The sequence below is a fragment of the Pyxicephalus adspersus genome, chromosome 6, assembly GCF_032062135.1.
Source record: "Pyxicephalus adspersus chromosome 6, UCB_Pads_2.0, whole genome shotgun sequence".
NCBI classification, from domain to species: domain Eukaryota; kingdom Metazoa; phylum Chordata; class Amphibia; order Anura; family Pyxicephalidae; genus Pyxicephalus; species Pyxicephalus adspersus.
Window position 1 is genome coordinate 36,951,624 of NC_092863.1, and position 25,714 is coordinate 36,977,337.

Consider the following 25,714-nt stretch of genomic DNA (forward strand, 5'->3'; position numbering starts at 1 on the left):
ATATATATATATATATATATGTCTTTCTAATCCTTACACGTATACCTGCAATGAGGTGGGATATATTAGACAGCAAGTAAACAATCATTGCTTAGTCTGGAAGCAAAAATGGTCCAAGGGAAAAAAACCAATTACTCATTGATAGGGGTCATGGGACCCAAGGTTCAATGATGCACATTGGTGGGGATAAACTAGCATATCTGGTCTAAATCCATATAAATTAAAAAATTTAAAAACCTACAGCTGGTCATGAAAGAAAGGTGTCAGGGCACATAATCACAGTTTGCTGAGTAGCCACAGACCAGTCAGAGTGGCCACAATGATCCTTGTCCTCCACCAAACGTGACTACAATGGGCACATGAAGCAATGAAAAATGGTGGTATGGTCTGATGCATTGGGTTTTCTTTTACATTCTTTGGCTGACTGAATATTTGTGCATCATTTATATTAGGTGGGTGGTTTTATTGGCTGATTAGTGTGAGTGTAGGTATACATTTTTTTCCTTACAAAGTAATAAGACAGATAGTGTTAATGAAGTTTATGCCCCTGGAGATGCCAGTCCTGACAGAGAACAGGTACCCAAAAGCTCAAGTGAGGCAGCCCAGAAACAGGTAGGTTTTGTCCACCTATTGGAAAGGTCTGCACATAGCGAGGTTTCTCCTATAGGGGTGTGCATGTCTAGACCTGTTACCAAACAATAATTTAAAAACAGGAAATTCTACTAAACAATTTGATATTCAAAGCAAATGGAAGGTCACATATAGTCCACTCAATACCCTCACCATGAAAACAAATTGAGTTGAACAAATTCTCCAGCAGGTAGTTTGTCAAGTCTGATCATGAAGATCAGTCTGGGGGTCAAGTTCTAACATGAAGAATGAAAATATGACAAAACACACCTTGAGCGATAACACAAAGGGGTGGTATAACTTATTCCTGTCAATGCAACCTCAAATCGTTCCTATACGCCAACGGTCGCCAAACGGTGGTCTGCAAGAAAATTTTTGTGGTCCGTGACTCTGGCCAGTGCAGCCACGAGAGGGGTCAGGAGAAGGACCCAACTGGGGGAACGCACCTGCCAGAGCTGCAGACCATGTCCCCCGACAGATCACAGACTCAGGGGATTGGTACCTGCATGGCAGAGTGGGCAGGTTCTGGCATCATGACATCACTATGGGAGAAGATTATTCCCCTTTGAGTGACACCCGGCTACCCGCGCATGTGCCGTTTGGAGCCGGTAAATTTAGTGGTCCGTGGGGTCAAAAAAGGTTGGCAACCACTGCTATATTCGATTCAATATAGGATTTCTATCATTCTATCATGACAGCTGTGCACTTTTTCCAACTGGCCAATAATAGGCAGAACACGTCATTGTTTCAATGAAACAAGAAAGGTAGAGGGATTCTAACAGCAGTCAAAAGTGGGAACCCAATAGAAGTCTTAAGACTAACACTAATTCACCCACACATTCGATACCCAGCAAAAAAACAAAAAGTATGTATATAGGTAGCATAAGGAGTTATCTTGGGCTAGGTTAAAGTTTTTGTTTTACTAGTGTTAAATTCTCCAGTAGGCATCAGTGTAACCCCAAGGGACAAAACTGATGGTTTACAGGGATACAATGAACCTAAATTATTGACTAACCATACATATACTCTATAAAATCTTTATATTGAATGGAAACATAATACTCTACAAGTTGTTCCAAACTCAAATACCAGCATTTGTTTAGCAGCACAATTGGATGTACAACTGCTTTATGCAAGTTTCTTCAATTCAATTTGCTAAAGCATCAATGTAAGAAGCCCGAGGACACCTTTTAAATCAAGTCTCTAGCCATATCTCGGCTATTTGGCATGCAAAATAACTAATTTCCAAGCCTTTGTGTAAGGTAAGAGTCAGACCGATCATAGGAATTATTCAACCTTAGTGATAACACTGAAGAGTGTACGTGGCACAAAATAAGTCATTATTTTACAAAATAAAGGATTTATGCCAAACACAGGGATAAGGTGTCTTCTTGGTAAGCTATTAATAGGTATAAATCATCCATATTTGCATGCATTTCCCTTTGCAATATCATTTATGGCCTCACCTCAATCTGCATACAAATCAGCTACTATTCTTCTCTTGTATAGATAGGGGTATGGCCAGTCATGCAATAATACCCATGGGTGCAAACCAATTACTAAAAACTTCTGCACACCTTCAGTGTGTTCTGTATATACCACACCACTACTTGACATTTGCACAACTGACAGCATACACTGAACGTGAAGTAAATTTAGAAATGTCAGCTGAAGTATTGGATATGCAGCACACAATCCCCACCCTGCATCTTACTTTTCTTTCTCTATTTCCATGGACAGGCGTTTCATATCGGTGTCCTTGAAATCGTAGGGCATACTGTCACTGAGCAGGCTGAAGCTTGGCACATCAACAGGGGGCACCGAGCTACTGCTGGTACCTGCTGCTTGCTGAAAAAATAATGATTTACGATTAGAGAAATTGCAAGTTTTAGAAATGGAGAAAACAATGACAAGAGCAGAACAAAAAAAATACTACTGCCTACTGTCTGACTCCGTGACCTTTAGCACTCTGATTGTGACACCACTAGGGCAAACACAGACTTAAACTAGTCCAGGCCTTAGTGTTAAGTGTAAATGTGACTGACATGACAACACATGTCAATCACAATTACATACCCTCACCATCCAGCTTCTGATTCATATGAAATGCTTCTAGATCCTTGGGTAATGCTTTAGCATGATTAAGTCCTTAAGTTTTTTTTGTCTTTTAGTTCTTTATGTGATGCAACCTGTAATATAGTTATTGTCTCCATTTTCCTGATGAAGTGCACAAACTTGCCACGAAATGCATTGAAAACTATTTAGGAAGTTTGTTTTCAACTGTTGGCCATGAACAATATTTCCGGACTTAAAGATAATATGATGTACAACAAATTGGATGTGTGGCCAAATAAGTTACCAAGCAAATAGAAAGTTGGCTTTAAAGATATAGATCATGTGATTGTTATATATCTCACAAAATTACTTTTTGTTGGTGTTCCAAGGAAAATGGAAATGTTCACTGAAAAGTTGTTCAGTATTCTTGGTAATGGCTGCTGAGAAAGTTCCTCCATTCTCTCTTTGTCTTTGGTTTATGCTATTGTTTAAGCTTCATCTGCAAAGCTTAATTTTATATGATTTAAGCAAAGCTGCTACAATTGCCACGTGCAAAAATGCATGCGTTATATTCAAATTGTTGTTTATATATTCGACAACTATTTTCTTACATTTGTGGAACTGCATAGGGCCTGTGTTAATAGGGTTATGTTTACATCAAGCAGGTTTTTAATTCCTATAAAACTCGCTTGAAGCAGGTCAAACAAAAGTCACCAGCTGATAAAAACTGCTCAATGAGTTCTGAGTTATCTCAAATGAAAGCTATCTATACAAATCTAAAGGTTACACTGTCAACAAAAGCACCTAATGTTTTTTTTATTATATATATATATATATATATATATATATATATATATATATACACATACACACATACATACATACATACATATACACACACTATAATAAGAGAGACTGCAAATCTTGCAGAAACAGAAAACTTGGGAATAATTTAAAGGATTTTACCAGTATGATGTTTTATATCCATCTGACCACAATATGTAGTAAAATGAAGACCATGCAAAACACCACTATAGGCACTGATCTCAGTTATTAATCCCGGTGTCTCCAGCAGGTGAAAGGGGCTTTTTTGGGTACTACTGAGGCATTGTACAGGTAACACTCTAAAAATTCAGCAGCTGGCAACCTTTACAAATGCCCAAGTGAACAGTTACCAAGACAACCACGGATTTGGTTTAGAGATACTTTACAACGTCCAGTAATGTTGTTTGAATTACCAAGTATATATATTAGAAAAGAAAATGGGTTTAAGCATTAATTAGGTTCAGTAGCACTGGAAAAGTGTGCATGCATCATTACCCTACTGTGGTTGTTAGGCTATGCATCCACAAGTTGAAATGGATTTTAAGACATTAGCATTGTAAACTAAACATTATAAAATAGTCAAGCTGCACATTCCTTGTCATATGTATCAGTCCCCATTAAAATAACAGAGAAATAAACATAAGTATGCAAATGCATATGGAATTAAAGGATTTTTATCAGCATAAGACATTTATTTATGTTCCTGCAGACTAAGAAACGTGTTAAGTCTTTATCCTCCTTTCTCCCCAGAAGGTCAATGCTATCTTTATTAGGGCATTATCCAAGGACAACATTTTCATACTAACCAAAGATAAAGGTCCGAGAATAACAGGTTCACATAAATCATCCATTATGTAGGCTTTGATTTTTATGTTTTGGGTAGAGAGTAACTCTACCTGCCTGCAGTTGCTTCTTACTTCACTAAAAGTCTGAGCCAGCAGGAAGGATAAAGACTGGGGCAATGATTCCTACTACCTACAAGAGGCACTAAGACTATGGCCCAGATTTATTAAAGCTCTCCAAGGCTGGAGAGAATACATTTTCATCGGTGAAGCTGGGTGATCCACGAAACCTGGATCTGGTCCAGAATTGAAAACATTTGCTAACAAATAGCAAATCCATTCTAGATTTGCTGGATCACCCAGCTTCACTGATGAAAGTGTATTCTCTCCATCCTTCAGGAGTGTTAATAAATCAGGCCCTATGTCTAGGCACAATCACTTGTTTGGAGCTAACCTGATTTCACAAATAACTGCTGCTTTTTTTTTTTTTTTTTTACCAAAAATTTATTTTTTTTTCACCAAAAATTATTTTTGTGCAGGTATACACAATTCTGATAGGTTTGCGTTAATACAAATCAATAAAAAAAAATTTGAGTATCCTACAGCAAATAAAGTTAAATGCCTTATTTACCGCATATGCTGCTTTGTTAGTGATTTCCAATAGCTTTTGTTTGGCTCTGCGCTCAGATTCCCGGGCTTCTTGTAAATCTTGTTTCAACTGTTCGGCTTCCTTTGCTCTTAGACACAGATAAAAGTAATAAAATTATTATGTGCAAAGTGGGAATTGCCTGTTTAAAGATTTCAACAGGCGTTTAACACTCAAAACATTCTACACAATGGCATTTGTTTATGAAAGTTACGCTAAACTATATATTATAAAAACAAATAGGTCAGAACCAGTCCAACATAGAAATGAACATATAGGCTAAAACAAGAATGAAAACATATCTGGTTATGCTACCATTTTATAATCTTTTGTACTTTATTCCCCATTCCTTGTTATGTGAACAGAAGAACATATCTGGGTAAAATATAGACAATATCTATGCCCATTGCCTCATAAGAATATAAGCCTACCTTCTTTCAGACTCCTCTGCCATCTTAAGAGCCAACATTTCAGTCTCTAGCACTTTCTGTTCCATGAGTCTCTTTTCCTCTTCACTCCGAATAGCTGTTGCTTTAATCCTTTGCATCTCCTGCTCAGCCTCCGCAGCTTTCTGGGCAAGCAGTTTAGCTTCTTCCTCTGTGATTTGAGCCTTTTCTGCTAGCAAGTCTGCTGTTTCTTCAGACCTCATCTAGATGGAAATAAAAGCAATTCAATCTTTTGCTGAGGTATGATGACTCATGAGTCTGATCTGATATATAACTTTAGGACAATGCATTAATATGCGCTCATCTAGAAATGTCTCACCAGAGCATCATTGGCCATTTGTGCTTCTTCCTTCAGCTGCAACAATCTTCTTTCCAGCTCATCGCGTGCCCTCTCGGCCTCTTCTCTCAACTGCTTTTCACGTGCCAGCCTCTGGCGTTCCATCTGCAGGGAATTAAAAACTTGTTTCAGAATAACAGAGTTTGAGAGACTAAAGAAGATGAAGTTAACATTTTTATTCATAATCACAACAAGGCTCAAGAACTGAACTCATTACTTTGGTTCACTTAACCACAGTGACTTGGATTCATCACATATTCTGCATTAAGGAAAATATAATAAATGGAATACGTCAAGGCAAGGGTAAAGAGTGTAATTGAGAACTCTGGCTAGAACAGGCATGGGCAAACTACGGGCCGCAGGCCGTATACAGTCCAATAAGGTTGTTTCTCTGGTCCTTTGTGTGCTCCGCGGCTCCGGCCGGTGCCATCCCGAGCAGGATCAGAGGACCCCAAGCTGGGGGGCGCACCGGCCAGAGCTGCGGAACACGTCCCCTCTTTGTATCGTGGAGGTGGGCGGGCTGTGTCACTGCACACAACCCCCCCACTCTCCCATCGCAGACTCAGATCTGCAAAAGGAGTGGGCGGGGTTATGCCATCATGACTTCAAGTTCAGTGGCGTCATGATGGCATAACCCTGCCCACTCTCCAATCAGCCTGGCCCCTCTGTCAAATTTTATGTCAGATTGTGGCCCCTGATTGAAAAAGTTTGCCCATCCCTTGCCTAGATAGAATCTTCAACAGATAAATGAAGCCATGGGATGGTTCATCCTACAGAGGTCAATATTAAGTAAAATATCATAATTAGGGTCCATTGCAAAATGAATAAGCCCAACACATGTAGAAAATATAACAGCAATAATGTATTCAGCGAATTAGAGACTTCCAAGAAACGGTTATGATATCTTATTGTTTTACCTAAAGCATAATACTATATATTTTTTCATTTATTTTTTTTTTCAGTTCTCCAAGACTGGAGCAAATAGACGATCATGGGAGGACATGGATGATCCAGCAAACCTGGAATGGATTTCTTAAAAATAATTTGCTATTAGTATTGGAACAGATCCGTTCCAGGTTTGCTATATTTCCCAGGTTCTTCCACGAAAGTCTACCTTCTCTGGTCTTTGAGAGCTTTAATAAATCAGGCCCAATATGTATCCAAAAAAAAATTAAAAGGTTTTTATCACCATGGCATAGGGGTTTCAGAGATCTTCATATACACAGGTTTCTGTAAGCAGACAATGTGTATAAACTTCAATTATATCTTAGAGAATTTCAAACCCAAAACCCCATGCCAGAAGGTATAGCCCTAATGAGTGTAAACTGCTGAGTATAACAATGTTATAGCTAGGCGCTTGCGCTTTGCTCTTGAAGGTCATAACACAGCACAAAGATCCAAAGAAAACTATCATCTTTAAAAACCTCTAATTAAAAGTAAATGATGACATTGATCATACACGCGTTGTGTATTACAGTTTCATCTTCCACATTAAGGAAGGGTCACAACTAGGTCCTTTTCTTTTCATTAATTTGCAAAGAGATTTTCAAGTTGTTCCTATTAAAAAGTTTTCGGTTGAAGAATGAAAATTAGTTAACGTATGCTTCTTTGGAAGCCTTGAAATGCTGGAGTAAAGATGTTTTCCTCCGGAAATGTCTTTTTCATGGTAAATAAATCTTACTATGATGTTTGTGTTTGCAATATGTTTGAAGATATATTTTTGAAGTAGGCTTTATTAGTTCTGCTGAAGCTTTCCATTTTTCTTGGTGATGAAGTCCTAGATAAGGAATCACATCAAATTCACAAAAAGACAGCCCAACTACAAGCAAATAGGAAGGCAGATTAGCGAACAATTGCAGATCCACGTAGGGTATCCGAAGCGGACTCTGCTAGCTAAGCAAAAAAAAATTCTTGCTCTGATCCATTCTACATAAAACGACTTGGGCATCTTTGGCCGCCTGCCTTAAACCCACACATCTCAAGGAATTTTATCTGGAAATAAAATCTTTTTATTTACCAATTTAGAGTGTGCACATTAAGGAGTTCAGCAGAATTTGCTCTACTGTCAATGTTTTCTTACTTAAGTGATTAAATAATACTTTCAGTAGATAGACTTGCCCCTTAGATCTAATAAAAGGATCAGTAAAGGAAAGCATGCAGAGTAACATCTGGCATGCGTGATGAATCAGGAGGGTTGGGAGGAGGTTACTCACCTTCATTTGCCTCTAGTCTACCAGCCATTCTCAACCGGGATTTCCATTGGAGTTGTAAATGGGTGACTTCCATTTGCTGGTGCCTGCATAGTTCTTTAAATAATACCATTGGAGCCAACAATATGACACTAGAGATGATCTTAGCTCTCTTTAAGAGTAGTATTCTGATCATCCCTGTGAGGGGAACATTCTATCTGACAACTTACGTAAGGGGCAACAACCACCAGTGACATCCAATGTATTTGTTTTAGAAGGGTTCCCCAAACCTTGAAATGATTTTAGGGGTTCCTCTTGGGTAAAAAGACAGATTAAAGAATAGATTAGGCTATGGCCATTCTATTCTTTTTACAGCTTATTCAGCCTACTTTACAATATATAATTTCTGGATGTATTTTTCTCTCAATGGATTTTTAGTTTGGCAGTCTTGCTAGCACAAAAACCCTTTTCGTTGTTGCTACAGCATGTTCTTCTATAATAATGTCAATAAAATTCACACGTGCGCCTGCAGCTTTAGACGCAACTGAAGTCAAAAACGAGAAGGGCAGCTATAAGATGAACTAAAGTCAGAAAATATAACTGGTTATCTTGAATAATATCAGGTTGTACACACACTTTTCTTTTAAAAAGCAGCAATATACAACACCTATTTTAAGTATCAGCCACTTCAGCCAGTGCAGGATAAGCCTGTAAGATTGAATAGAAATTATATTTTCAACCTAATGGTGCCTCTAGGGAAAGAACAAGAATAAAATTGACTGTCTTAGCTAACGCACTATTGCCTACAAATAACTTTTAAAGTCTAAGGTATCATAAAACTTGTAATTTTGTTAATCAGTCTTTCTGCTACCTGCATATTTAAAACAGCCCTACAGTTATACATTAAAGTACGACAGAGACCTACCTGTTGTCCTCTGCCACAAATAATATCAACATATTGTCCCTAATCTTCTATAAGGCTGTCATCTATTTGTATGTGATATCAGGGCTGTGATCCCCAGTTTACAAATATAAGCATTACTTCTTGAAGTTAACTTTTAATCAACTCTGTAATTCTACGACACATGCAGGACCATGTCAGGCTTACATCATTTTAATTATTATGTCTGTGCTTAGCTCTCTATAACATAACTGCTTCTATATAGTACATTTTGTGAAATAACCAGTACCAATATACTAACCTCCACCCCCAGACAAGTTAAAATGATCATTTATTCTATGAAAACCATTTTTCTTTTACAGCATTCTTTTTTATCTGTAATATTGAGTTCTTGCTGTTTTTGTAGTTTTTAAATAATATTTTAGCTTTATTCCACTTTGTCCCTTGTGTACATTTAGGTTACATGAAGTACTCTATAGCCACTCTTCACTTCCTACTAGTTTATCTCAGACAGACTCCATCTTTTCAACCGGTGTAGACAGGGGCGAGGAGATTTGATCCACAGCATGGTAATACTAAATTCTGAATGTCCCGGGTCTGTAGTGGGTATATTTTCAGTGCCTACACTTGTGCACCAGTGGTTCCTTACCAATTTATTGCACAATTTATAATACATAGTGTTACTCTTTCAGCTAAACCATTTTATTAGTTCAACAGAATTTGCTACAAAATAAAACACCTGTCTCAAACATTTAGGAGCAGCAGCTCGTTCGTCTCTCAGAAGCCACATGAAAGATCTGGACAGTTTTTTCCCCCCAAAATTCCATATTTACCAATACCCAGCTTCTACCTGCTCATTTCTCAGCCATAGGCTGTTACTTAAAGTAGAAGGCTGCTACAAATTGGATAAAGTCCATCCCACTAAAAGAAAATATTTCTGGGGTTTAAAAGTTTTTTTTAAAAATACAGAGCAAATGATGAGGGGGCGACTAAAACCCACTAGAGGGTTTAGGTCGGTTATCGGACAGCGAAGCCCCTTCATAATGGTCACAGCATGTGTACAGACCCAGAATAAACTAAATCAGTTTTGGTTTTTAAATTAAGCATTTAAATTAAAAAAAACTTCAGATTTATATCTGTTATATGTAAAGCTGAAAAAAAAACATTAGGAAAAGATTATATTTCTCCTTTAGGTCTGTTTGTACCTGAAAGTGAATGTTAAATTGCAATGCAGAAAAAAAAAACATTGCTTCTTACTGCTACCTGTTCAGACACCTATGCTGCATTGCAGCAGAATAAAACAAAATCATGTACTTATGTCAGGGGTCCACAGAAAAATCAATGAATGCATGTAAAAAGATGGCAAAACCAGCTCTGACTGACTGCAATCAATCGCCTGTACTAATGTTATCTCAGCAAGGATACGGACTCTACTATAAAACCGAGGAAGATTGACAATCAAGCATGTCCAAATCCTATCAATAACAGTCTTCATTTAAACTGGAAAATATGACATTTTCATATTAACTGGAAAAATTTAATTTGGACAAGGAATTTAATCTGATGATTGGTGAGCTACAGTGGCAGGATATATACTATACACCAGAAATTAGACAATACAGAAGTGTGGAGTATATCACATACAGCACAGCTATGTATAGTATAAAAAATTTACAAAACACAGTGTACAGGTGGGATGTGTACTATAGTATACAAATATCTGCTGAGTGGGTCAATGAATGGCACATAATGTACAGCATAGGGCAGTGTTTCTCAACCAGGGTTCTGTGGAACCCTAGGGTTCCTTCGGGGACACTTCTCAATGACACTTCTGTGATTCTCTCAATGACACTAATGATCTTTCTGGCTACCTAAGGGTGACATTCTGCCCAATGGCCACCAATGTAAGAGGAATTCTTCCTACTGACCACCCCACTAATGTACTGTGAGATGTGGAAATAGTAATTATAGCAAGAGTTCCCTATGACCTGATAGTTTTTTCAAGGTTTTCCTCTTGAGATAAAAGGTTGAGATAGGCTGGCATAGAGTGAAATGTGAATCTAATAATCTTTTTTTATCATTTTTTTCTTGAAAAAGTAAATGCCTTTTTAGCAGGAAAAGATGATAATGTAGATAGATACCAGACAGCTGCAGACAGCTTTGGCAGAATGTTAATAAAATAGGGAAATTTGCTCAGAATGAAAATTTTCAGATGATTTTCCCTCGTTCTTAGGTACAAAAGTAACCTCTAACACTAAAAGTGCAAAACATTTGTGAGCATATTTACTTAAAGAGGAACTAAACGCAAAAAAAAAAAAAAAATACACTTGCCTCCTGAGGAGCCGCCGCGGTCTTCACTTCCGGATTCTTCATCCTACGTCACCTGACCCAGGTGCGAGATCGGGTGACGTAGGATAAAAAGAAAATTGACGATCTCACTGCGCATGCGTGAAATCTGCTAATTTTTCTCTTTGAGCAAAAAGGTTCCTTCATGTGCAGAAGGAGCACCCAAGAGCCTCCTGGAGTGCCTGACCTGAGTATCCTATTCGTTTTGAACTGCCTAGGCAGCGGTGCTGCACCCTTTTTTGTCTTTTTTTTAAAAGGGTGATGCACCTGTAGGAAAAAAAAAACAGAATTTTGTACTTGTCTATGCTAAGGGTAGGTACGCTTTAAGAGGAGGAAAGCCGTTTTAGATCCCCTTATGAAGGCTTGTTAATAATTTACTGTATAAGAAGAAGTCTATTAGATTGCAGAAGGGTGAGCTTAGCGAATCATTTATATGAAGCCAAAAAAGAGGACACGGAGGTCCTGCTCAGCACTGTATACAGGTATACCAGGGGACAATTGCCTTAACTGTGAAATGAGAGAACACAGCACATTTATCTCCGCAGGATGTTGGCTGCTGCACTAAATTTTTTAGCCTTTTCATGGCTTTCCTGAAATCCATCAGACACAATGAAGACGTAAATCTATAGAATATCACTTGGAATCATGTCTGGAAGTAATTACATTAGATAAAGCATTTAAAGGCTATAGCCTTTTACCTCGGTAATCTGTGGAGTTACAACAGTCATAAATCAACCTCACTTACCAGTGCAACACATCCGCCCTACTACTTGTATTGGTCATGTTACTGAACTCATAGAAGTCAATAAACAGTGACAAAGTGGAGTCACCGCATTGACTGGCACCTAAAGGTGAATGCTGATCCATTCTGAAGCTCTGAGACCTGCGTATATACAAGTAAGCCAACCTCCTAAATAAGACATCCAGAATGATTTGTTCTCTGTCTGCCCTTTAAATTAATTAGATTGAATTCAATATGAGCTAAACCTGTAACCACCCCCACCACCAACGGCTATATTATACTGAGCAGGGGCAGCCATCAGGGTGAATCCAAACATTGTAAGGGTAAGTTTATTAACTAGGTCATTATGGTAACATGCAGTAAAATCTGCCTGATTCATATGATTTATTCTAAATGGAATCCGAAAGCTCGTAAACAGCCCACTGCATTGCAATGCAGTGATGTCAACCACCTATGCTGCAAGTTTGCGAAAACCTGCATTTTCACATAAACCTTTCACATAAACCTTTATAACATTACCGCAGGTGTGATAATTTCTAATATATGTGCATATGCTGAAAAATGGATCACTAAAAGCAATTCACAGCACTCTTCTGACATTCAAAAGTAGTCAATTACCAGAAAAATACACTGTATTATCATCATATTGTTGTATTCTATAACCGCTAAAATACAGTGGAAGCTTTTGCAGATTTTAAATGCAGCAAAATGCTAAAACTGTCCTGAAAAGTGAATTATTTATCTTATGCCTACACTGAACCATGCCTCATTCACCTTGGAAAAATAAAATAGATTCAACCCAAGTGCTATAAATTGTGTACTCTGCAAAATTACACTGCGAGAACATTTGTCCTTTTACAGAATATTGATCTCCATTACAGACACACCTGATGGCATTGGAGGTCATAAGTGAATCTATTACAGGAATACTAAAAAAGTGTTTCAAAATTATCTACGTCACTTTGTTCCACCCTAATTTATCCAATTGTAATAATGTGCAGAATAATGTGCAGTATCTAAACTACAGAGCATATATATATATATATATATATATATATATATATATATATATATATACCCAATAACTATTATATATACATACATCTATATTAGTTAGTAAAGAGGTTGTATATTAAACCATGTCAAACAAAAAACCTTAAAGTGTTACTGCAGTCAATCGAAATATAAAAATAGACCAAAACAGCTACAACTGCATTAGTGATAATGGAATAATTGAAACATTATTATATCAGGTTACAAAATAACATTCATAATTAATTCTGGCAAAACAAAGGCATAAAGTTTATTTATTGTTAAGAAATAGTGTCCCCTTGTGGTTGAGGCTGGAAGTGCAGAAAGATGCAGTGTAACTTATCTGTATGCTAGTCAGGCAAGTCACATGGATGAGTGAGCGGGAGGAGATGAGTCGATGGCTAAGGCTGTGTGTTTGAATGCTAAGTGCTGCAGAGGCGTCACACTGCGACGGCCCATTCCCTCTGATGGCATTAACATTCCTGTCCGGCAGCATCCACACTTAGCGCAGCTGTCATCAGGGGATTGGGTAATTGCAGATAACACCAAGGCGCACGCTAAAGAAAGGACTGGGCCAGCCATCTACTTGTGCATGTGTGATACTCTGCCCTTAGCACAAAAGAGAAGGGAGCATGGGTTAAGTGCAGCTACACCGTCGAAAGGTGGCATCAACTCAATCAAACTCTTGAATGGGAAACACTACAATTTCCTGACGGAAGAGGAGTAATAGATCATAGAGACCGCTTTCTACTCTCTGGGAACAAAGATCTTCTACTTCTACTCTCTTCTACAAAGATCAGCTTTACACCAACATTATAAGGCACACTTTTAATTCTAGAAATGGGAATGTGTGATATACAAAGTCATGTTTATGTGACTGTTTAGGTCTCCATTGGAAGCACACATGATGCAATTGCTTGCAGTAATACCAATATTAGGCAATGTAGGCCTCCTCCTAAAAAAATGTCAAATATCTAGCTTTTCCAGCTTCAATATTTTTAATTCACAGACCCAGAACAAGCATACTGCAAATGAGGGTCACAACTAGTTATCTCTGTACTTGTTATGGTGCAGCCAGGGAAGTAGCATTTTTAAAAGTAAAGGACAGCAATGGCAGCAAAGACCTTTACCTTCTATTATTATTTTTATTATTACACGGTATTTACCGTATTTTTCGCCGTATAAGACGCTCCGGAATATAAGACGCACCCAATTTAAAAGGAGGAAAATCTAGAAAAAAAATATTCTGAAAGATTATTCCCCTTCTGATCACTCATGTGCCATTCATACCGGTATTCCCCTTCTGATCACTCATGTGCCATTCAAATTCCCTTTCTGATCACTCTATGCCTTTCAAATTCCCTTTCTGATCATTCTGTCATTCAAATTCCCCTTCTGATCACTCTGTCATTCAAATTCCCCTTCTGATCACTCTGTGCTTTTTTTCCACTGTACGGCAGTTAGGACAGGGAACAGCAGGTGGCACTGTGCCGGCTTCTTTCGCTCTGCTTTACAGACAGAAGACACGTGCTGCTGCCAGAGGAGACAGACGCTGCTGCAGCCAGAGACACACGCAGGATCGGGTATCGGGTGAGTATATTATTTTAATTATTTTATCACACCTTTGTCGTATAGGACGCACTAACTTTCCCCCCCCCCAGTTTTGGGGAAGAAAAAGTGCGTCTTATACGGCAAAAAATACGGTATATAGCACCGCCATATTAGGAAGCGCTGTACAAAGTCTATAGTCATGTCACTCTATGTCCCTTAAAGGAGCTCACAATCTAATGTCCCTATGTCATATGTTCTAATGTCATATGTCATTAATGCAGTCCAAGGTAAATTTAGGGGGAAGCCAATTAACCTAACTGCATGTTTTTGGGATGTGGAAGGAAACGGGAGTACCCGGAGGAAACCCATGCAAACATGGGGAGAACCTGCAAACTCCATGCAGATAGTGTCTTCTATGACAGACTCTTTCCTAATGGGTCTCAACCATTTCATAGACTATACTCATACACCCTATATTATTTATAGTCTTCCCAACATACAATATAGCATCAAAGGCTTGCAGAATTTGACATCAATTGTGCAGTTCAAAAACCTCACCCCCAGTTTGCATTTTTATTAAGATTTTTTTCCTGTCACACAAACACAGGAAAAAAATATCTGGTTTTGTAGTTAGAATGTAAACCTCAACAACCAAGAGCTATTTGTTTCATTTTGATCTGATAAAACATACAAATCAAGCCACTTTATTTCTGTATAATAAGTGCAATAAATAAAAAATACCTGGTAAGAATTATTTTGACCGGATAGTTTTCTGCACTCATATCAGAAAATTTGTTCTCAGCTTTTTTTGTGAAGTACAAAAGACTCTGTTTGTTATGTAGATAAGGGAAGGGGGGGATGATCTGTAGTCCCAACACACTTCCTGCCCTTGGGTGGCAATGCTGTTCTATGGTAGATACATAAAGCAATATTTCACCCTAGCAAAGTGGCAGAATCAAAAGGTAGGAAAAAAAACATGGAAAATAATGCAGCCACACATCCATGGTAACTTGAATAAAAGGAAGTGTTGCGATATGACATCCTCTATAAAACACAATAGGATGTGATAGCCTTGTGCAGCTTGGGATCGATCCAGTATCTAAAATTATTATACAGGGCTTTTTGAACTGCAGGAAGCCTTTAGCTGTAAGTAATACGATTGCAAAAAGCTTTTATACAGCACAAGGACAAGAAAGCACAGCTGTGGCTTAATTATTCAACCAAATTTGAAAAGATTACAGCTGAGCATTTCAGTCATTTTTGGGGCAAGTGTCTACTATGAAATGTCCAACTAATATAAAAATGTGACTCTGCTATGAATTATGCCTGAGCTCATATGCTCTGCATCTTATTCAGCCAGACAACAAATGTCGTCCATTTACCAGAGCAACACAATATAGACAGGGAGACAGTATCATACAGTCCATATACCATGCACCATGTAGTGTAGTGCTATGTGTGCAGCGGTGTCGACTGCTGGGGATAATGAAAAAAAATCTTTTATTGATGTCTTTCCTTATTTGGGGACATCCCCATTTCCTAAAGCCCTGTAAGAGCAAGGAAAAATCCAGACAGTGATGTTCTAGATGTCAAATGCCTTAAAATAATCAAACAGTCCTAGCTACCCGTTCCCCAAATAACCAAATGTTCATTGATTTTAATATGAAACAGTCATTTCAAAAGGATAAAACACATAAACTTGCTTGTTAAGCCAATATGAACATTACAAGTTGGATCCATGATTACAGGCTGGAAATTTTCAATAAAAAAATATCTCAAAGCACCTGTCTCCGAAAAGCTGTTGCAACTCATGACTCACCTGTTTTCTGGCTTTTTCTTCCCTGGCCTGAGCTTTCATTTGCTGCACCTCAAGGGAGTCTGCTTTTCTTCTCCGCATGAACAAATCATGGTTCCCAATGCACAGTTGTAGAATCTGGAAGCAAAAGTTTCCATTATAACAAGAAAAAGTATCATCCAATCATGCAAGTTGTTACCTGTCATGCCATGAAACAGAAACTGAATGGAAAATCAACTTGTATTTTCATAAACTTTCAAAGCTGTTTACAAAAACTAAATGGTTGATAACCCCAAAATGTAGACATATCAAGCTACTTGCTAAAGTCCACGGAGCTCAAAAATGTGGGGCCTTGGAGGCTGTCAACATATACCTGACTCTTCTATTTTGGCTGAATCATAGTTCCATAATAGAATAACCCTGCTCTATGGGGTGGGAGGCTGTGACAATTTATGTGTTTCTTATAATAGAACATCTAAGAATCTATTACTCTGAAGTCAATAAAAGAGAGATGTCACGCATGCTATACATCTTCAATTACTGGGAAAACCCCACAATTAATCGCTATCATAAAGGAATACTGCAGAGTTCTCATGGGCAACCTACCAGCTTGTTGACCCGCAGTTTCGAGGAGTTGAATTTGAAGACATCAATTTTCTTATCAAGTGGCTTTATAGTGAACTGTAACAGAAAAGTTGTATTTTAATGAACCTATAAAGAACATTTCATGTACATACACAGCTTTATACCAAGCCTAGTGTAAAAAACACTTTATATGATGAAAAGTAATTGGCTGTGCTGGAAGATGAATAAAATGAAGTGCAAGGAGCTCCTCACTTCTGCCAATCAGGGAATCCAAAAGACGTTTTTCAGTACAGTACCTGGTTGTACTGTAACCAATTTCTCTTTTCTCCAGATTACGGATACCACTCAAGTCTGCTCTAGTTACATTAGAGCTGGGGAATTGGACTATCATTGAATGGTGCTTTTCCCATTGTGGTCCTGGATTACAAAGTGGGGATGGGTCCCCATTTTCCCCCTTCTTTTCCTTTCTTATCTTTCCACCTTTTCTCATTTTTCTTATGGTTTATCCGGGATGGTTTTCTAATTTCAAGTGTGTAACATATCAGAACTGAAACTGTTGCTTACCCATAATTTAGCATTTTTATATGATAAGATTGACTAATTTTTGCGTGAAGGTATAAACACTGTGTATTTTTTTACCCTTTTTAAATTTTCCATAAATAAAGTATGTTCAAAAAAACAAAACATAATTGGCTCTGCTCACCTCTTTGTCACTGTAAGAGATATTCCGGATTTCATTCCAAGGGAAGGAAGTTTTAGGGGTGAGTCTGTTTTCAGGATCATAAATATGCAGACCCAGGGCATCCACCCCCAGCAGTAACTCTGTGCCTTTTTTGTTCTAAGAGAATAAAAAGAGCAAATTTTTAGCCTGTGATAACATATAATATGGGCAAAATTAATAAGCAACAAAAAACACCAATCCAGTGGGGATCAGACCTTAAATTAGAATTGCAGAGTTGGCATTTTTAACATGAAGGCTGCCATCAACATTGCTCAGATATGGAATATGGGGGGCATTGCTCTTAAGGTGTACCCCTAAAACAAAAGGAAATCTCCAGATACGGCAACAACTAATGATTTCTCTTTAAACATCACAAGTTTTCACATAAACAAACTCACGTTCCAGTCACAGGGTTTCTATCCCTCCCCTCCAGCAAATTATACTCCGTGTCCCTAATAATCAGACATTTAAAATGTTGATCTTTTCAGTAAGTTGTACACTTTAAGTATATATTAATTAAAACACTAAAAATACAATACTAAATCCTATTAGTTTAAACGATGGGAAAATGGGAGTTGTTACCAAAAACATGCAATGTGTTCTAGGTCACCTATCAAGTGGGGTCCACTCTTCAACAGAGGTCTGTGTGAAGCACTTACAAAACAGGAGGTTTGCCATTTACATGCCGTATATTATACACTTACACAAAATTAGGTAAAGAGATATTTATATATACAAAACAACCTTAACTTATGTCTTAATTCACGTCTGAGTATACCACGATCTTCCTGGTGTTTGCCAATGTAAACTATGAATATTACTTTTTCTTTTACTTCTTTTTACGAGCAACAACTGACATTTTCATTCCATTTATTGTTTATATATCTCCTTTTCCACATAATAGTTCATATGTTTCTGTTACAGCTGGCTTTAGAAGCAGCAACAAATTCATGACAAGACCCATCAATTTCTTACCTTTATGAGGAAGTAATTTACTCCATACATCTCCAAGTCTTGTGCTATTTTCAGATATTCCATCTCAGCTTCATCTCTGTAAACACAAAAGAAAGATTTAATGTTAGGCTGTTGGTACAACGATGTTCTCAATCATCCAGGCAAAGCATGATTTACAGGTTTGTGCACACTGCCTTTCTATGCTGAAGTCTTTTTTTATTCCTATTTTTTTAAAAAGGAAGGAAACTTATAACAAAGAAAAAGAGGAGTTTTAGGGTAACCCACGTATTTATTACATTTTCAATACTGCTTTTTTTTGTGTATGCATATTCTGTATTACACATGTGGTAGATGCATGATAGGGACTACATTCCAACCATTCTCCATGAAGAAAGAGGGGAGGAGGCTAGTCTGTCAAGAAGAGAAAAGTAATTTTATAGGCGGCTATCATCCTGCATTACAATAATGAGAGTCTTTATTCAGGTTTTCAAACCCACCACTTTTAAAGAATAAGAAGTAGATGCATACGAGTACCCATATTGTGTTACATGTACATTCTAACATTCTTTCTTGGCAGAAATTAAAAAGTGACTGGCCCCCTTCCCCCAAAGCTGGCTACGGCCCTCCATTACTTTGCCTATATCTTCGTTCATTTTTCAATTCTGCCTTTTTTCAAGGAATAAAGACAAATGTACATGTATATGAACATACAAGCACTGATTGCACAAGAGGAACCTTGTTTTAAAAATCCTGGCATCCTCATTTCAATCTTGGCAGACCTCCTGGGTTGCCAGGTACACCTATGTAATGCATAGGTGCCTATGGACCAATCATGCCCCGCTTTAACCCAAAAGAATGTATACCAAGACAGTTGACCCAGTACAATTTAGTAACTAACAGAAGAGTACACTATTTTGTAATATTCAAGAGAGAAAAAAAAATGACACGAAGAATAAAGTGGGTAAAAAAGCATGAGTAATAGCACAATATCTATTATATAACATAGGAAATCAGACCTGTTTTGTGCTTTGATTTCTTCACTTCAAAGGAAAAGATGCCCATGTGCACATTTTCATTTTCAACACAATTGGCATAAAACCTACAGAGGTACTGAAATGTAGATGGTATTTTACCTGGTTCGCCCGCGATGTTCTGCATACCAAGCAGTGATCCTCTCCTCCCACATTTCTGGAGTCATTTGATACAGGTTAATTACCTGAAATATATAGGAACAGATTGTCTACAGTGACAATGTATTTACAAACAAACAAAGATTTGCTGCGTTAAATGACAATTTGTAAAATGTTACTTAGCACAAAGCTGGAGCTTAAAAATGTACCCTTTTCCTGAAAATTGCCCTTAAAATAGCACCTCTTGGTATTTGGGGGTGACCAGCTATGGGGCTACAGGGCATTAAGCCTCAAAGTTGTATTTTGTGAGAGTGTCCAGTAGCCTCAAAACTGTACTAGGTATATAACTCTAAAGCTTCTTATAATCTCAGTGAATTTAGGGGAAAATTTAGTGATATCACAAATTTTCTGTTTTTAGTTCTCCTCGTTGGAGGCTTTCATATGAAGTGAAAGCGCTGCTCTTAACAAAATGGCCACTTTCACAAAAAGGCACACTGGAGAACAAGCTATAGTTAGTCAGTATTGTGGAAAAAAACAGCTGAAGGGAGACCACAGGCAATAGTGGTGATTAGTATTTTGCCTTGTGCCTGCCTTTTACCCTGGCAAAGCTTTCAGAGATCTGTTGCTCATAAAAAGGAGACACATAGCTGGGAAGCCCCGAGTTACATTCATCCCTCTGTGGACAGCGAGGACATGTGCAGATTAGAGTAGATAATCACTATATTGTTCACTGTATGAAATACAGGCAGATCATAGCTGGAAAGGGAAGAAGTGTTCTAGGTTTTGGGAGGAAATGTAAATATCAGGGTCGAGGTCAGGGGTGTCAAACTCTGGCCCCCAACGTTCTTTTTTTTTTTTGGCCCCCAAAGGAATCCTAAATATGAACTGCAGCTGGCCCACCGCTGCCTTCAAATAGTGTAGCTACTACAATTCCTGACATCACTCGCGTCTTTAGACCAGCGGGCTCTCTGCCTATGCGTGGCCCCGCATTGGACTGTTTTATAGACGCAAATAATGCTGGAAATTTTAGTAGCAACGCTATTTCAATGAAGAGGGAGTTTCCGCTGTGGGCCACTCATAAAATTTAGCTCCGCATTGGCCACATATGGCATTTCCAGCACTCCCCCTCAGCTGTACTTTTCCATGCTACTCCAAGGCATGGACTTGAATGGTTGGATTTTCATAGAAGAATATTGTTATTATTGTTAGTCTGTGCAAAAAGGTTTCCATTGACATTTAACACAGAAGGCTACAAATCGGGACAGAGGCATAGGATTTTTTCTTAAATAAAATTAAAAAAAAAAACTCTCTATTATAGGCTTGTTACAGATAGAATGTGAAGCAAAACATCTTTGTTTCCATATGAAAACGGTTTATATCTAATGAGAAGGAAATGAGAATTGTGATGAGAATTGAGAATTTCCCCAATTTTTTCAATAAATTTCAAGGTTGGCTCGCGACTTTGTCTGAGTTTTTAATTTTGGACCTTTGTATATTTGAGTTTGACACCCCTGGTATGGGCAATTCATGAAAAAAAATTGTTTGATGCCGACTGGGGTTAAACAGGCTCAGATACTGCCACAACTTCTAGATACTGCCACAGACTATTTGTGTAGGCAATACTGTACAATACAGCAAGAAGAAAATCTTGTTTTTTAGGTCAGACTCCGATATCTAAAACTAAACTCACCCTCTTTGGAAGTAGCTCCTCTTCAGCCAAAAACCCACGTTTGTGTACAGAGGCATCATAATCTCCATACTGAAAGAGAAACAATGATCAATACCAGCTCTAAATGGAATCAAATAATGGAAAACTTAGGAAAATAGGTGTATGTGTGTATTGCTATAACTATACAAAAGTTTCTTTTTTTAACTGAAGTTTAAACGCAAACTAAAAGCCGCTGAAATTGTGCTGCTATAGATACCCTCCTCACATATCCTACTGACTGTGTAAATCAGCACACTGATTTGCTGTGCTCTTCCATCTGTAAGTATGTTCATAATGTTAGACTGAAACACCTAACATGATTTAAGTTTTTCTCTACAGGAGTTTACAGGAAGCCATCACAAACTATTCAGCATTTAGATCCCTGTGCCCAATGGTAGTTAGCGTGGGATCCTCGGGTGCCAGCAGTCAGTAGTCTGTGTTTTTCTATACATTTATTAATATAAAATGTTTATTTAACGGTTTCTACTAGCATTTATTGTTTTCTTTTTAAATTTCCTTCTTTGTGTTGTCTATTTTTATTCTTTTTTTATATTTTTGTTTTCTCTGACTTTTTAAAGGATTCTGCTAGGAAGAATATAAAATTAAATATATATAAAGTGCCAGTGATTTTGTTTTTAAGAGAGCACAGACCAATAAAGGAACTGTATAAGAATGCAGGTCTAGCAGTCCTTTATAACACGTCTCCAGTGTTTGACAGTCTTCTGATGAAAGACTCCAGTCATAGCTGTAGTTCTTGACCATCCATCATAGTATATCCTGTATCTTTAGCATTACATACACTACACATTATGTATGGCCCAATGTCAGGCCCCCATACTAAGTAATAGTAAGTTAAACACCTCTGATTTGCACTAATAAAATTAAAAATGAATTGTATGTATTACTGTAGAACTGCTTCATTTTCCAGTTGTCAATTCAATTAGAAATTCATAACACACTGAAAAAGTCTTAATGCAATGCTTTGGATCATCTGATGGGTGCTGATGAGGTTAAATATAGCCATGTTCAAAAGAGCCTCATGTTTTATAGCAATGGACCAAGCACAGTCAAAGCCCTGTTCATGCATATGTGTGTATAAATATATAACACACAGGGCTCTGATTGTTAATTTCTATTCTTATTTCAATTTTACTCTCCACTTGCAAAAAACAAAAACACATGTGCATGGTTTGCTCATATTCTTCTATATCTCCCCAGTTTTTTTTTCATTGCTGGGATGTTTACTTGTGTCTGTAGGTTTGGTAATCCTACTTACACTGATTTACAGATGACCGGCATCTGCTAAGATTTTAGGTGGGTGATATTAGAGCTTCAGATTTATCATGCATACAAAGTAACAGCTATATCTTATTATGAGAAGAGCAAGATGAAAGGGATACGATGTACATGGTAACACAAAGAGAGAATTAGCTACCCTACTTGTTTTTAATTTGGTAAAAGCAGTAAAAATGAAAAAAGCACAAAAAAATGAAAACTCATTTGAGATCCATTGTCCAGGCAAAATAGTGCAGAATTTTACAAGAAAATCAATGATCCCAAGAGCAAAAATGTGGGAAAAAAGGTGAAAATGTTTCTACATTAGTTCACATGTGATTTGTTTTAATCTTTACATTCCTAATAATGTAATTTATTCTGCAAATGAATGTTTGCTTCCAATATCCATCTTGTTTTTCAATGGCCAGCTGAAAAGGTTGTTGAATAAGGCAATCGAAGAGGAAGTGAACATGGTCACAATGATTTCCAATTCATATTTACAAATCTAAGGGCATTGGATGCCAGACCTTTGCTAAGAAAAAAAAATAGTTATGTGAACAAACTTCTGTATATTATAGACAAAAAAAGCTGCTCGGAGGTCAGCCCTCACCATAGGTAAAACCATTTACAAGACCTCAGATGATCTGCTTACCCAAGGCTGAGGGGCACAGCACTAGCCCAATTAACCCCCCTGGCGGTATTCTCGAGAGTGGCTCGGAGTAAAAAAATAAAAAAAAACAGGCAAAAAGCGGTAACCCCGAGCCACACTCAGGGTAGCTAAAAAAAAAAAAATCACACTTACCTTTTCCAATCTCGTCCCCCAGCATCCTGCCTGAAGGATCTCATTCTCAGGCAGCGTCCTGTTCCTCCGATCTTCAGCCGGCTAATGCAGTGACGTTCCTGAGGTTTCCCCAGTGAGGTCGGTGCATGCGACGGTGTGGGAGGGAGGCTCAACAGGAAATTCAAATAATTATGTATTGGATTCAATACAAAATAGCTGTATTGAATCCAATACAAATTAACCTTTATAGTATATATATATATATATATATATATATATATATATATATATTTATTATACATGCTACTGTACAGTTATATTACAGTTTTCAGTATTTTTATGCACCCTTGTTTTAATATTTAAGGTTTATTAATAAATTTATTAAATATTGGACATATTTCGGTGAGTTATGCCTAAGAATTTTAGACCTACCATGTAAAATACATTTTCATGCAAAACAATGTAACGCTTTTTGCGTAAAAAGTGGACAGAATTAGAACACCGGGGGGGGGGGGGGGGTTAACTTTCTGCACCACTCTTTGTTAGCAATGCCAGTCGGCTTGGGGTAAGCATGGATGTAAGTCTGGATGGGTTACTAGCTGCTAGGGTTTTTTCATATATACATTTTGTGTATGCCAAAACCCACCTTTGCTTGCACTGCATAAGACGCTAATAGAACAGATGCTTCTGGAGGGCAATAAATTTTCTCCTCCAATATTTGCTTCTTCACCTGTTTAAAAGTATAGAAAAATAAGGTTAAAATGTATTGAATCAAACCTACGAATACAGCAAGCTACTGGCACAATACTTTATTCAGGGCATCAACTGTATGCAGAAAATACAACTTTTAGGAGGTAAACAGATACCGAATGTGCAAATGACATGCATCTTTGAAAGAGAAACCCCTAGCTATTGAAACTCATCTTCTTCATACTCCTCCCATTTTGTTGCCCTATCTAGGCCCTCTGTAAATACTTTTCACAAATGGAGAACATGTGACCTCCTTACAGAATGCAGCCCCAGGACTTAAGCAATCAATGACCAGACCTGGACACTGCAATGTGAGGAGGCAGAAGTTTACCTTACATAAGCCCCAACACAATTTGGACTCCTGGCTTCAATAGAGAAAGTATGCACCAGAAAGATAAATGGGGAAAAGTGCTACCTTAAAAGAAAATCTGTCACTTTGCCCTGAATAGACAAACTGGACAGACTTTTAAAATGAACATTTGCTCAAACTATATACAATAATTATATGCATGTTCTGTACAAACAATAAAGAACTTGAAAACAAGTCCTCACCTCTGAATCTACAGGCATGGTGAAATAACTTACCGTATTTTTCGGACTATAAGACGCAGCATCGCGGGATCGGGTGAGTATGATTTTTTTTAATTACCGGTATATTTAACATGTATTCGGTGTATAAGACGCACCCACTTTTCCCCCCCAGTTTTGGGGAAGAAAAAGTGCGTCTTATAGTCCGAAAAATACGGTACCTTTTAAGTTCACAAAAGGGGCACTAAAAGCACAGGTTATGTTGTGATTGTTGCAAGAAAAATGCATATCACATTTTTATCCTAGACTATATTCATGACATTTTTTTAAAGCAGCTATTGCACAAAGAAAAAGAAGTTCAGTTTATTGGTTTAAAATATTAAATAATTTTTTACTATTAATGCTATATAAGCTATTTCTTGCTATACCTGGAGATCAGGCCTAAAACCAAAAAGCAATACCCTATGTGTTTTTTGTTTTAGAATAAACTTTCCAGCTACAAGAGAGAATTAGATGGGACCTTACCTGCAGGAAGAAGAGATGCTGTGTAATCTCCTGTACAAGTTCTTCTTCTACATTTTCAGGGTAAAATTTGGCTAAAAAGTGGAATGTCACGGGTTCTTCTTTTGGTACATCATGATCCAGAACCTATAGAAAGTGAACGTAATAAATTAAAAAGACCACAAAAAATAGACATAAATAAAGCATCATAGTAATCTTCATTACCTTTTTATCCATTTTTAGCCAAGCTATGGTATCTTTAATAGTGTACTGAAGACCAAAAAACCAGGTTTCACGAAGGCCCAAGGTTCGACATACCAAATCAAACAGGTCTTTTCCTTTCCACTTAACCTGAAAGAAAACATTTGACAATTCTTAATATACACTTGAAACTATACTAAAGCAGACCTTTAGGATTTTTAGGATTGTATCACCCCCCTTCTCCATCTCAAATAGCAGTTTTACTGTTTAAATATAAAAAAAAAAAAATTCAACATCTGTACT

The 25,714-nt window shown here is 37.6% G+C and overlaps 1 protein-coding gene across 2 annotated transcripts in view; it reads right to left on the minus strand.

Moving 5' to 3' along the window:
* Positions 1–25,714, minus strand: part of NF2 (NF2, moesin-ezrin-radixin like (MERLIN) tumor suppressor) — a 47,573-nt gene that overhangs the window by 14,888 nt on the left and 6,971 nt on the right. For both annotated transcript variants that reach the window (XM_072415288.1, XM_072415289.1), the window contains exons 3-15: positions 25,436–25,561; positions 25,235–25,357; positions 24,078–24,161; positions 21,358–21,426; positions 19,671–19,753; positions 18,559–18,634; positions 17,566–17,700; positions 16,884–16,958; positions 16,302–16,415; positions 5,704–5,826; positions 5,370–5,587; positions 4,924–5,029; positions 2,345–2,478 (exon numbers count right to left, since the gene is read on the minus strand). In XM_072415288.1, coding sequence (XP_072271389.1) covers positions 2,345–2,478; positions 4,924–5,029; positions 5,370–5,587; positions 5,704–5,826; positions 16,302–16,415; positions 16,884–16,958; positions 17,566–17,700; positions 18,559–18,634; positions 19,671–19,753; positions 21,358–21,426; positions 24,078–24,161; positions 25,235–25,357; positions 25,436–25,561 — 1,466 coding nt within the window. The remainder of the gene's footprint in view (positions 1–2,344; positions 2,479–4,923; positions 5,030–5,369; positions 5,588–5,703; positions 5,827–16,301; positions 16,416–16,883; positions 16,959–17,565; positions 17,701–18,558; positions 18,635–19,670; positions 19,754–21,357; positions 21,427–24,077; positions 24,162–25,234; positions 25,358–25,435; positions 25,562–25,714) is intronic.